A 12123-nucleotide genomic window follows, 5' to 3' on the forward strand; every position below is an offset into this window, starting at 1 on the left:
ACTTTGAGCTGCGTTTCATGTATGGAATAATGCATCGTTGTCGCCGTCGCTATCAGTAACTCTTTGTGAAAAGCATGGCGAGATAAGGATGACAGTCGGCAATTTATGCAAGTATGGCAGTGGGAGGATATCGATGCCTCTGTTAAGTCGGTGAGCGATGAGGATACCGACACAAGGTGAACGCACGGGGCACTCCAGCTAGTTTCACACGGGCCTGTTTCAAGTGGTCTGTGCCCAACGTTTGCTTTTTGTGTTAGTTGCTACAACAGCTTTTACCCGTTCAGTACAATCTGACTTTTTAAGTTCCCTTTTCTCATCACCGCATAATTTATTATACTGTGCATTACAGGCGTGCTTGTGCTACAGCACTGACCTGATCGCTAGCACTGTTCAACATCGATTCCCTTCTTTGTTAAAACGTGGACGTGAGCGGTTCTATATTGACCTTGACCCAAGACTAACCATTAAATGGCTGTTTCGGTGGGGTTTTTTTTTTTGCAAGGCTCTCGACTCTGCTCTAGAGTCTGAGTAACAAAGCCAATAACTTAAACGAAGTGAGTTCAGTGTTGGTCATACATAAACATGTCAATGTACATCACCTTAATTCAAACCTTCCTGTGCTGGCTCCCTATTCTTCAAGGGATCACATATTAAAGTGTGCTGACAATGCACTGGTTTCAGGGTCCACCCTTTCCTGACATTTCACTAGTGTTTTGTGTTCTATTGTTCTTTTGCGCTACAGGTGCCTTTTGAGTTATAGATGCATACAAAAAGTCAAGTAAAAAAAAAAAAACGGCTAAACCTGGACCCAGCAACCAGCAAACTAGTTGTGACTCACATTTTATGGTACAACACTGTTTGTCATTGTTACTTATGGCACACTCTAATATGACTGCCCAGGGTAGTACAAACTTGCCCCTTTGCGAAAGCAGCCTACTCAGCCTTGGATCCTTTGTCCCCAGAAGAGCCCTTGAGGTAGGTGTTGTAGAAGAAAGAGGCAAAGAGGACCAGGTAGCTGAGGTACATTAGAGATCCCCACACGATGTTGTCGACATAGGACGGACAGCGCACCTCGTGCATCCAGCGGTACACCAGGCCTAGGACGGCCAGGCCCATCACCATCTGCATGATCTGGGTGGCCGTGATGACCATGGCACAGAGACGGGGTACTCGCAGGCCGGCCGCCCGGGTGGCGTAGTACGTGTACATGAGAGCATGCACAATGTAATTCATGGTCATGAACCAGCCCCCACCTGCCACCTGGTCCTTGTAGGAGTACCAGGAGTACAGCAGCACGGTGATGTGGTGATACCAGTGGAGGAAGATGAGGCGCTGCTTACGGAGTACGATGAACACCGTGTCGCCTGGGAGAGAGGATGGAGAAGAGGTCATAAACCATCATAAATGCAAATACGGTGCATATTTGTGCATTCAGCTGGCAAACTGCACTATCAGCATAAATCACAGAATGAAGTGTAGGCACAAACATGGCTGTCAATGATTCACAAGGCTTTGCTCCCCATACCTCAAAGACAATGCTCTGCATGTGATTTATAGTGCTTATTTGTACAAATCAGAATTCCCATGCCTGCGGGCAATATGCAGTGCCCAGGCCTGGCATAGTGCCTGTTTCAGATGTTAAATAATGGCTCAGTCAGCCAAAGCACTAGGATGTCCTTCCTGTCTGCAGCTGCAGAGCCATTCTGTACATCAATCATACACTAATGGAATTTTATTTTTTTGCCCCCTCAGCATCTACTCTCATTTACCAGGTTAATGGAGTCTTGTCTGATAGCGAGAAAGAAGTGACTAGATTACTGTGCAGACAGGGCTTTAGCATCACAATTCGGAGACATAGCTCTTAACATAATAGTTATCTGCTGATCAATGTTGACGCATTGGAAAGTTTAAGTGTTCAAGGTAAAATGACCGAGTGGAAAAATGACTTGGTCACTCAAGGTTATTAATATAAATTACCAATGGGGCTCATGTTAGAAGCCAATTATAGGCCATGACATCACTACTATACTGACATGATGTTCAAAGAGGATTTATCACCGAAACCAATTTGATCTATAAATCAATATGTTAGAAACAAATGAGACTGGCTCTCCACAAAATATTGCTCAATTAATTCATGCTTAAACTGAAGTTTATCGAACCTTACATTTGCAAATTTTGTCTGTTTCCCTCCCCTTCCATAACAGATAGATAGATCATCATTCCACGTTGGCACATTTTCACAGGTAACATAATGAGAAACCTTACCCAGCTCTGGGGCCTTGCTGAGGACAAAGGCGTAGGCCCAGAACTTGCTGACGGGGGCGCTGTAGAAGCTGGTGTCACACACTGACTGTCTAAAGCCACTGGTGGTGAGGACGTGCGTCATGTACCAGCCGGTCCTTATTGCTCCAATGATACTGCGAAATGAACCCCACCCCATGCAAAAACATTAGCAAATGGGTAATGCAATATGGAAAATCTACAGATTGAACAGGATCAGGAACACTTTGTCATTTCACTTCATGCACTTGCATACATGAAATTAAATCAAATGCTGTTCCCCCCAGCCCACAGCAGTACAACACAAAGACAAAAACACATCCAAAAACTACAAGAACACACATATCCAAACCAACACATATCAAAACTGAACAAAAAGTCACTGTCCAAGGGAACGAACAGCAGTCAGGATGAATGTCGGAACTGTATGGGCTAGCAGTTAGCTTAGCCCACCCCACTTCCATGTCCTGTCAGACCGCCCTCGGCATTTCCTCCTTGGGCGCAGCTCCAGGCAGGGGCCATGGTCCCCGGGCCCACCGGACGAAGCAGACCAAACTCTCCCAGCCGATCCAGCACCAGCTCTCCCAGACTCCCACACCCTCAACACACCTCCCTGCACTCCTCATGACGACATCAAAAACACCACAGTCAAGGCCAGGTGAGGCCATCACCAGACCGTCCTCGGTGTTATCGGAACTGCCGGTCTGCATGTGCTAGCAGTTATCTTAGCCTGCCCTGCTCTCCCAGCCAATCCAGCGCCAGCTCTCCCAGCCATCAAACAAAGACAAAACGCAAACGTGTACAAAGACACTGCATGGACAGTACTAGGTGAGGCAGCCACAAATATGAATTCGTGCCACCATCTTCCGACACCAGCACTTGGTGAGGCTGCTGCAAACGCGAATCGTGCAGCCATGAACACCATGACAATGTTAAATCTTTCCCTTGAAAAACACTTTCTGACACAAATTGATGGCTCGAGCTAGTATGTAATTATCATCACTTATTTTAAGATCTGAAACGCAAGAATTCATAATGCCTTCCCAGGTTTACTTCCACCTCCACTCCACAGTAAATTCGCATAGTGAGCTCTAACCTGTAATCATCCTGTAAATAATCACTGTACAGTTCATATACATATAGTACAGCACACATGATGAAGTGTAGATCACATTTTCATCCAAATATAGTAAGTCTGGCCATGGGCAATAACTGATTCACTGTGGTTTCCAGTGTCTTAAATCTTTTGCCTTTTCCCTTACGACACAAAATTAAGATATTGTTGATCATAAAATATAACGGGGAAGAACAAAGTGCATCCCCCTGCGCATTGTTTCAGCTCTGCTGCCAGCCACGCTAACGCAACAATGCTCAATACTTTCAGCTCCAACCAAAAAAACCACAAAAAGCCCTATTTTCATACTAATATTGATCCACAGATTATATTAAGTAATTTCACTGCCCATGTAATATAAAACCTGATCTTTACCGGCCCTGATACTACAAACACTAGAAACTGCACAGTCACTGTTGTGTTGTAACATGGTACTCGAACAGCTCTTATCAATAATGATGTCTTTTTAGGTAAATCACTCAAAGGTCCTCCATACTGTGGATCTGAAATGGCACAGCGATGAGTGGACTGCACTGTGGCCATACTGGCCACTGTTAAGGGGATTATTTTTTCTATGGTTTTGTGCATTATAAACTATTGGAGAATGGATTGACAGGAAAGATAGTGGGGGTGGTGTTCAACATAGGGCATGGACCGGATTGTAGCTCACTAGATGCTACACATTTTAGCTAACCTAAGCCAACGGGGCATCACAAAGCACCGATGTCTCAGCCTGTGTGCAGACAGAAGAGGGATCGAATGGGCAGGTCATGGCCACTGCTGTGGGATTAGGATTAGGAAGAGGGCTCGGTGGTGTGCAGACAGAAACTGATGAACTTCTGTGCATACTGCAGAGCTCAGGACATCAGCTCCGTCTGCCGTGACCTGCCAACTGGGTCACCATGCGGATCATGTCATCTGAAATATGGGCTGTGTTTACAGATTGACTCTGCTGATAGGGTTTATTTCACTTGCAAATATGGAGGAAAAGCAACACCATTAACACAATCACTGTCAGAAGTAGATGACATGAATATCAAACAAGTGGCTGGTACGTGGATTTCAAGAGCAATATCATCTAAAGTGCATAAACCTGTTATCATTGTGCAACAAATTAACAGTGTGCATATAAAATGTGGCCATTTAATTTCCAAGTGCTAAAGTACATACAGGATTTCTAGCAATAAAATTCACCCAAATGGCAAAAACAACAAAGATCAGAAAATTCAAAATACATAGCCTACAGATGAACACATAGAAATTCTGCATTTCGCTGCATTTTTGTTGTACTTCCGCTACTCTGCTGGCCCCCTCCCAAGAGGAATTGTTTGACAAATTCCAATGACATCCTATCTATCTGTAGAACAATAAACTGTTGTTCAATCTGGTACTAAAGAGACAGGTGCTTAGTTTCATTTTATCAAATATCCATTTTGTTCTACTGTACAGACTCATCTACAGTGTCTGTCACGGTAGACAGGGCAGATGTTGTAGAAGCAACGGACAGGGGACTTGTAAAATGAGAACTATTAACATCTGCAAATTATCATCTGTAACATCTACCATTAATCATGGGCTGTTCCTTTGTTGACATAACACTGCCTACAAGCCTGTCTGGAATGCAGCGACAGTTTATGGTTTATGGCCTTCAAGCACATTCCCTCCTGCATTTATCCAGCAGGTTTGGCCTCTCAAAATAGGGCACATATAAAGACAATGGGCCTCATTCATATGTACGTACGTAATGTACAAATTTTGTTTTTACACACCCATGGGTTTTTTTTAGCTCTCAAGATTGTCTGACTGGCAGAAACAAATTCGGGATGGTTATTTGTAACGCATTCCCCATAACATCTATTGTCTACCTCATGCAACGAGCAATCACCCAGGCTTGCAAAGACATCAGTGATAGCTAATTGGTGTCTACATTCAGGGGTTACCCAGGCTGAGACAAATTTCAGGGCTAAAAAAAAACCCCATGGGTGTGTAAGAACAAATTTGTACGTACGAACGATTGACAAAAGAGACCCATTGAGTTCATCTTGCCGGTAACGCCAACAAAAATGGGTGTCACGGCACAGTAAGTCTAGTTTTGGTAGTGGAATTATCTCTGAGGCTTTTTTGTAAAGCAAAAGTCGCCGACTGCTCCACACAACACTAACGGAGACAACTCTTATCTACATTAAAGATAAGGTCTCTTGTTAAAAAAAAAAAATCACATACTTTTGTTTTTTTGCTTTAGGTTTAAGATTCGAAATTGGGATACAGGACCCTCACATCACATTATTTCTCTTTCAGCATATGTATGTTAAGAGAAGGCGCTTTGGTCGATGCTTTTACTCCAAGCCCCGGTAGCAATCGAACCCCCTTTGCCCTGGCAGCATGAGTACCATGCTGTACCCACTGAGCTACAGAGCCACAAAATATTCAGAAATGTTTATAATGCAATTCAATTTGATTTTCTGCACTGAAAGACCTTGTTTGTTAGCTGAGGACTCTACCCAACACTGGATTATCTTGTTTAGAAAGCTCTCTAAAAATGATGACTGACAGCGGTGTAGAAATCCCAGTAAGCCCTGAGTTTCCCTCACCTGAAGATGGCCAGGCTAAGAGACCACAGCACCAGCGGCCGACGCAGGTTCAGCTTTGGCCTCTCCCTCATGAAGTGCTGGCCCCCAAATATGAGCGCAGCATACAGGCCACAGAACATGAAGGACTTGCTCCTGTGGAGGAGGAAACACAACATGACACACACACCACACACTGTATTTAGTACTTAGAATAGAGCTTTAGTCGACTAACCCGGGTGGCTATATAAAGCATATGACACATAACATGACTCGGTGCAAAACATGACTCAGTGCAAACTTGAATACTGGGGATTTTATAAAAAATAAAAAAAAGAAGTTCAACATGATTTGACTGGCACTGAAAAAAGTGATACATTTGAAAACCACTGATCAGAAACAAAACACGTTAATTTCCCCTTTGCATAGTAAAATATTCACAAAGAGAGGTCACAAAAGTCACCGAAAAAGATTTAGTTAGAGCCTGTATTGAATTTGAAATATGAGAACATACGAACTACAATACCCCTACTTCACCCTAAAGGCCAATTTATACTTCTGTGTAGAATCTACTCCGTAGGTACGCCGTAGCCCCGTACCCTACGCTGTAGCCTGACATGCACCTCCCCAGAAATATAACTACTCGCCGCGGCGACGCAGACCGCAACAACTGATTGGTCCACTTGGAAGCATCGCATTTCCTCCTATGCATTTTCAGCTGCTACTTCTTCTTCGTCTGTTCCAACATGATCCGTTCAGGTTCAGTCACCATTGTTTGAAGTACATGAAGAAGCTTCTACTGTCTATGAGAAACTCAACACAGTGGCATGGAAACCCCCACCGCCAACTAGCCTTTTGGTGGTGTAATTGCAGAGCGATGCAGACACACCAGCGCACAAGTATGAATGCTCAACGGTGTAGGCTGCTTGCATAGGCTACGGCATAAATTCTACACGGAAGGATAAATAAAAGTGAAAGAAAACTGGCCTCCTGGTGAACTCTGAGTCAAGCGCAAGTGTGGCTTTTTTTCCCCCTTCAATCTTTCCCCAACCTGCTCGACCTGTGAGAACCTGCCCTGCTTAATGTCTCATCACTGCAGTCAGTTATCGAAACAGTAAGAGATTATATGGTGGTGATACGCAAGTTTATTTTACACAATTAGCAAGGCTGTGACTGGCCCAGACCGATACAGTCAAACAAATATGACATCTAATAGATTGTCAGGCTTCCTGCATGGTCGACATATTACATACTAGCTGTTTGATATTTATGCTGAAATTTTGCCAAAGTCTATTCACTGTAGTCCGTAAACAAATTCATAAAGCCAGTATGTTACATATTCCCCCACAACCACTTGATATGTATATACAGAGCTCTTTGGAAATCAGCATATCCTGATGCTGAATGGATTATCCTTGCTGAATAAAGTGAAATGAGATGAGTTTGGATAACTTTTAGTGACCTCTACGCGAGCCTTGCTAGGATTTCCGTCTTCACCTCTTAATTCCTATTTATTGCAGAGGATTAGCAGAGATTGGTAGTTGACACACTGACCATGTTTAGACTGCCAGCATGGGGTGATGAGGCAATTAGATGTGATGATGTGGTGATTTTCTCTCCAGCACATCAACACCAACTTATTCTATTTTTAAAAAAATAGGGTTTGTGTGTGTGTGTGTGTGTGTGTGTGTGTGTGTGTGTGTGTGTGTGTGTGTGTGTGTGTGTGTGTGTGTGTGTGTGCCAAGTCAATGCTGCGAATAAGAATTTGCTGTTAATGGACTTGGTAAATGATGAAAATATTCTACAATTGTGTTGGCTTGCATGTGTGCATATACTTTCTTTGTGCCTGTGCGTGTCTGGAGGGGTTTGGGAATGGACCAGATGACTAATCCAGATTGGCAGAATACATATTAAGTTGAGGAGATGCTGATGCTTGACCCAGTTTAGCCTACAAGGGTTTCTGATGGTCGTTCCCAGTCCCTTCCTGTGAAATGTGGAAAAGTCTTCTCTGAACCATTGACTGCCCTTGGGTCCTATAGTGGAAACTAATGGCAGAAGAACAGTTTAAAAAGAGAATTTCAGAATTCTGTGTAAAACACATGCACGCGCGCACACACACGAAAATACAAAAAAAACCTTATGTTAGTGGGTCGGTATTGAGATATAATATATATGCCATCTGATTGTGTGTACATGAAACAGAGAGAGTGAGTGTGTGTGTGCGCAAGTGTGTGTGTGTGTATGTGCACAAGAGTGTGGGTATATAATAGAGCCCTATTGTTGCTAGCTTAATGTATGTGATTAATTGATACTACCCAACAATGAAAACTGATACTACAGACAGCCCCTCCTTCTATGTCAACTGAAGTGGTCTGAGGTAATTCAATATCCCGTTGCTGCAATTATGCTCTAAAACGTTGAGAATGTGAGAGACAATCACTCACTAGTGCGTCTGCAAAAAGACACAGCAGATGACAAAAAAGGTGGCATGACATATTGACGTTGGTGGTGATGATGGCGGCGATTTCTATGATGATGATAGTGAGGATTTTCATATACATGAGAGAGAGAGAGAGAGAGAGAGAGAGAGAGAGAGAGAGAGAGAGAGAGAGAGAGAGAGAGAGAGAGAGAGAGAGACAGACACTGGCTGGGTAAAGGGAATGGGTGTGTAGAGCAGTAAATGCAACTGGAAGGCAGAATCCAGTGCATTTGCAGCAATTTTATTTGGCTAATCAGCAGACAGGATGCTGAGGCAGGGCCAACTCATTAATCACCGTCTCGCAGACTCAGGTGTCAGATACCAGCAAAGCATCAGTGCCGAGTACACACAATGTGAAGTTTAATCTCAGGTTGAGGAGAAATGGCACGTGACGGGCTGCTGCCGCCCATTTTGCCAGCCTTTTCCCAAGTTAACTGGGACAGCTTGCTTGCAAATGAAGCAGAAATAAAGCCGCACATAAGGTCCGTGTACCTCATGGTAATGGGAAGGGGCAAAAAAAAGAGCCTCAATGCAAAAAAATGTGGTCTCACCAGGTAGTGTGACAACTGAGTACCGCCCTCTTTTGCAGATACGTCATTGGACAATGAGGAAGGCAATGTTTCAACGTGCCTTGTGAGTTGACTGTATCGTTTCCTCCCTTTTAAAAAGAAAATATCGATGAGCAGAGATTCCATCCTTCAATCCCCATTCTGTTCATTCCCACTTAATCCTTTGGTACGTCCACAACAACGTGTCATATTTTCACCACTGCCTTGACGGTTTTGCCATGCGTTTTTGGAAAACGAGTGGCCGTTGAATAAAAAGCATGCTTCATAATATGCTAAGGTGCGGTTTATTCTTTCGCTGTGAAACGATGGCGTTTCTTCCGTCCATGGCACGGTCAGCTTTCCATCAGCCGGAGCCTCGTATGGGGGTGTGGACGTGGATGAGGCGAAGTTGGAGCGGGTCTGTCACGCATCCCTCAAGGACATGTGAACTAGGAGCGGGTAAATGTTTTGTTCATCACTCGGTCACAACCGAAATCCATCATGCATGCTGCAGCCTTCTCGTCGGCTGGCGGGCGGAGCGGTGGCTACTAATAAGTTTTAACCAAATCGTAACCAAGCCGGTAAATCCTCGGACACAGACGCATGGCGTGCAGCAGCCCTGACAGTGCACGGGAGCAGATGTCGGCCTGCAGCGCTGCCATTCATCCGCTGTGTGTGTGTCTGTGTGTGTGTGTGGTGTCTCTTTGCTTGTTTCTAAGGTGGGGGTTTTTTTTTACTCCCGAAGCAACTTACCAGTTTTCTTGCATCCACTCCAAAGCCTCCCTTTCGTCGAACCGTCGCTCAAAATCATACTCCTCCAGCGGGGAGCCGCTTTCACTCTCGTTCATTTTCGTTCACGGCGTCTGACTTTTTCTCCTGCCGATGTTCACAACGGGGCCTGATGAGCATACACGCACACGCTAAGGTTTCTATGGGAGGGGGAAATTTTTAACCGAGCCAACCCAGTCCGCAGATCGATGAGACTGTTTTACTTCTCCTATATCCAACAGATATGAATCGGATCCGGGTCGATTTGTGTCCGAGGGGAGGATGCGGTGCCAGACCTACTTCTTCTCCGCCACTCATTAAACCTCCGCATACACCGGCAGACAGCCCGGGCGGCGAACAGGAGGAAGAAGTGCGTCCACTCCCTATGAAGGTAATGAGATCATCCACTGATGGAAGCAAAGGAGGTGGAGCTTGGACCTGACGTTAAAGGACCAGACCGCCTTTTTTCTTCTTCTTTTGCATGTTTTAGAACATTTACTACAAATAGCATACTCTATGTCACTCCCGACCATTTTCCAAAGCATAAATATTGTTTTAGTTTCGTTTTTTTAATGCCTTCCACCCAGCCATTCGTTTCCATCAATTTCACTGTGGTATGAAAATCAATAGGAGAACTTGCTTGAGATTGAAGATCCGTCACAGTGAACACTCAGTTAACTTTTTTATCTGTCAAATTGATCGTATCGTTGCAGGAGAATGCAGCTGAAAGCAGACTTTTTTTATCTGCCCACTCCACCGTTGGCTGATTCTGGTCCGGCATCAAGAAATGAAACCAAGAAACCGCTGTTCTGGTTGAAAAAGTGATTAGCCAATCAGCCCCATGGGCGGGACTAAAAATTAGCCAGTCAGCGCCATGAGCGGGACTAACGTCATCGTCAAGCCATGTAGACGGCATGTCTATTGAGAATGTAAGTACAAACAAACAAAGACACATTTTCATGTCCTATTCGCCAAAATCTTCTGTCAGGTTGAGCAAGATCAAAAGCAAATACAAATATGACAGAAATATATATACGTCAAATAAAGATACATAAATTATTAAAAAACAGGGCAATCTAAAGCAGCGCTACATAAATGTAATTATTATTATTATTATTATTATTATCTAAAATTAACTCAAACATATCAAGTAATGAAAACAACTGAAGAGCTTTCTTGTCTTTAAGAAGTTTTAGTACTTACTAAATAGATTTGACTAATTCTTCCAGGGGTTCAAACTGGGTTTGTCTTAAAGTATAAAAAAAATTCCCCAATTGCAACACTATATGGAGAACAAAGTCCAAATTCCCGTTTTCAACAAAAACACCAAACCTGACTGTCTTCACTGACAAGGGGGACAATGTCCTTGGCCTGCAGCCAGCTCTGCATATCGCTCCAGAAAGACTACACTGACTCGCAATGGAAAAACACACAATCCAAACTTTCAATTTTCCTTTCATAAAATACACAAGTTATTCCCATCAAGATTAAATGTCAGTCTTGAGAATTCGTTCATAGGGTAAATCTCAAGTTCGCTTCCTTTACTTTAAGCCTGAAGAGGGAGTGAAAATTAAATATGTCTTTTTCTCATTTTCTTAACCTCTTCAACTCCAAATTCCCTAAGAACATATTTTCTTCTTACAGGGTTAGGGTAGCATTCCTTTAAGAGAATGTTTCTAATAAAACTGTCAGAATCAGAATACTTTATTCATCCCCAAAGGGGAATTGGGTCCTACACTTAGTAAAGAAAAGTAGCAGTATTAAAGAAAAACTGACAAGATACAAGATAACAAGAAAATAGACATAAATAGAAATAAGAAAATAGAAATAGAAGATAGAATAAGAAATAGAAATAAGAATAAAATAGGTAAACATATGTGCACCATGCTCTAGCATATAATACATAGGGTGTTATATGCTAGAGCATGGTGCACATATGTTTACCTATTTTCTATACTGTATTACTGCAGCATGAAACAAACAGCACAAACAAACACCCGACAGGGTAAAATAAGTCGAAGGGCCAGTCTTGGAGTTGTAAAGTTTGATGGCCACAGGCAGGAATGACCTTCTGTGGCGCTCTGTAGTGCATTTCGGCAGAATGAGTCTATCACTAAAAGTACTCCTGTGCCCAACCAGCACGTCATGGAGTGTGTGGGAGACATTGTCCATGATGGCACGTAACTTCGGCACATAACTTCAACAGCATCTTCCTCTCGGAAACCGCCACCAGAGTCCAGCTCCACCCCCACAACGTCACTGGCCTTGCGTATCAGTTTATTGAGCCTGTTTGCATCCGCTACCCTCAACCTGCTGCCCCAACACACAACAGCAAACACACAACAGCAAGCAGGAGAGCACTAG

At 43.6% G+C, this 12123-nt stretch overlaps 1 protein-coding gene across 1 annotated transcript; it reads right to left on the minus strand.

Moving 5' to 3' along the window:
• Positions 1-933: 933 nt before the first annotated feature.
• Positions 934-10013, minus strand: LOC130127685 (elongation of very long chain fatty acids protein 6-like). Its single transcript, XM_056297399.1, has 4 exons — positions 9745-10013; positions 5989-6120; positions 2269-2420; positions 934-1364 (listed from the first exon to the last, which is right to left on the minus strand). The coding sequence occupies exons 1-4, from the start codon at positions 9837-9839 to the stop codon at positions 934-936; spliced, it is 810 nt and encodes a 269-aa protein (XP_056153374.1). The 5' UTR covers positions 9840-10013.
• Between the last annotated feature and the right edge of the window lie 2110 nt (positions 10014-12123).

Source organism: Lampris incognitus, chromosome 17, assembly GCF_029633865.1.
Source record: "Lampris incognitus isolate fLamInc1 chromosome 17, fLamInc1.hap2, whole genome shotgun sequence".
In the NCBI taxonomy this organism is placed as follows: domain Eukaryota; kingdom Metazoa; phylum Chordata; class Actinopteri; order Lampriformes; family Lampridae; genus Lampris; species Lampris incognitus.

Coding starts and splice junctions, on each gene's coding strand:
- LOC130127685 (XM_056297399.1), bottom strand. CDS start 9,839: ATGAACGAGAGTGAAAGCGGCTCCCCGCTGGAGGAGTATGATTTTGAG. Junction 6,121..9,744: donor GAGTGGATGCAAGAAAACTG/GTAAGTTGCTTC, acceptor CCTCCTCCACAG/GAGCAAGTCCTTCATGTTCT. Junction 1,365..2,268: donor CAGCAAGGCCCCAGAGCTGG/GTAAGGTTTCTC, acceptor CCTCTCTCCCAG/GCGACACGGTGTTCATCGTA.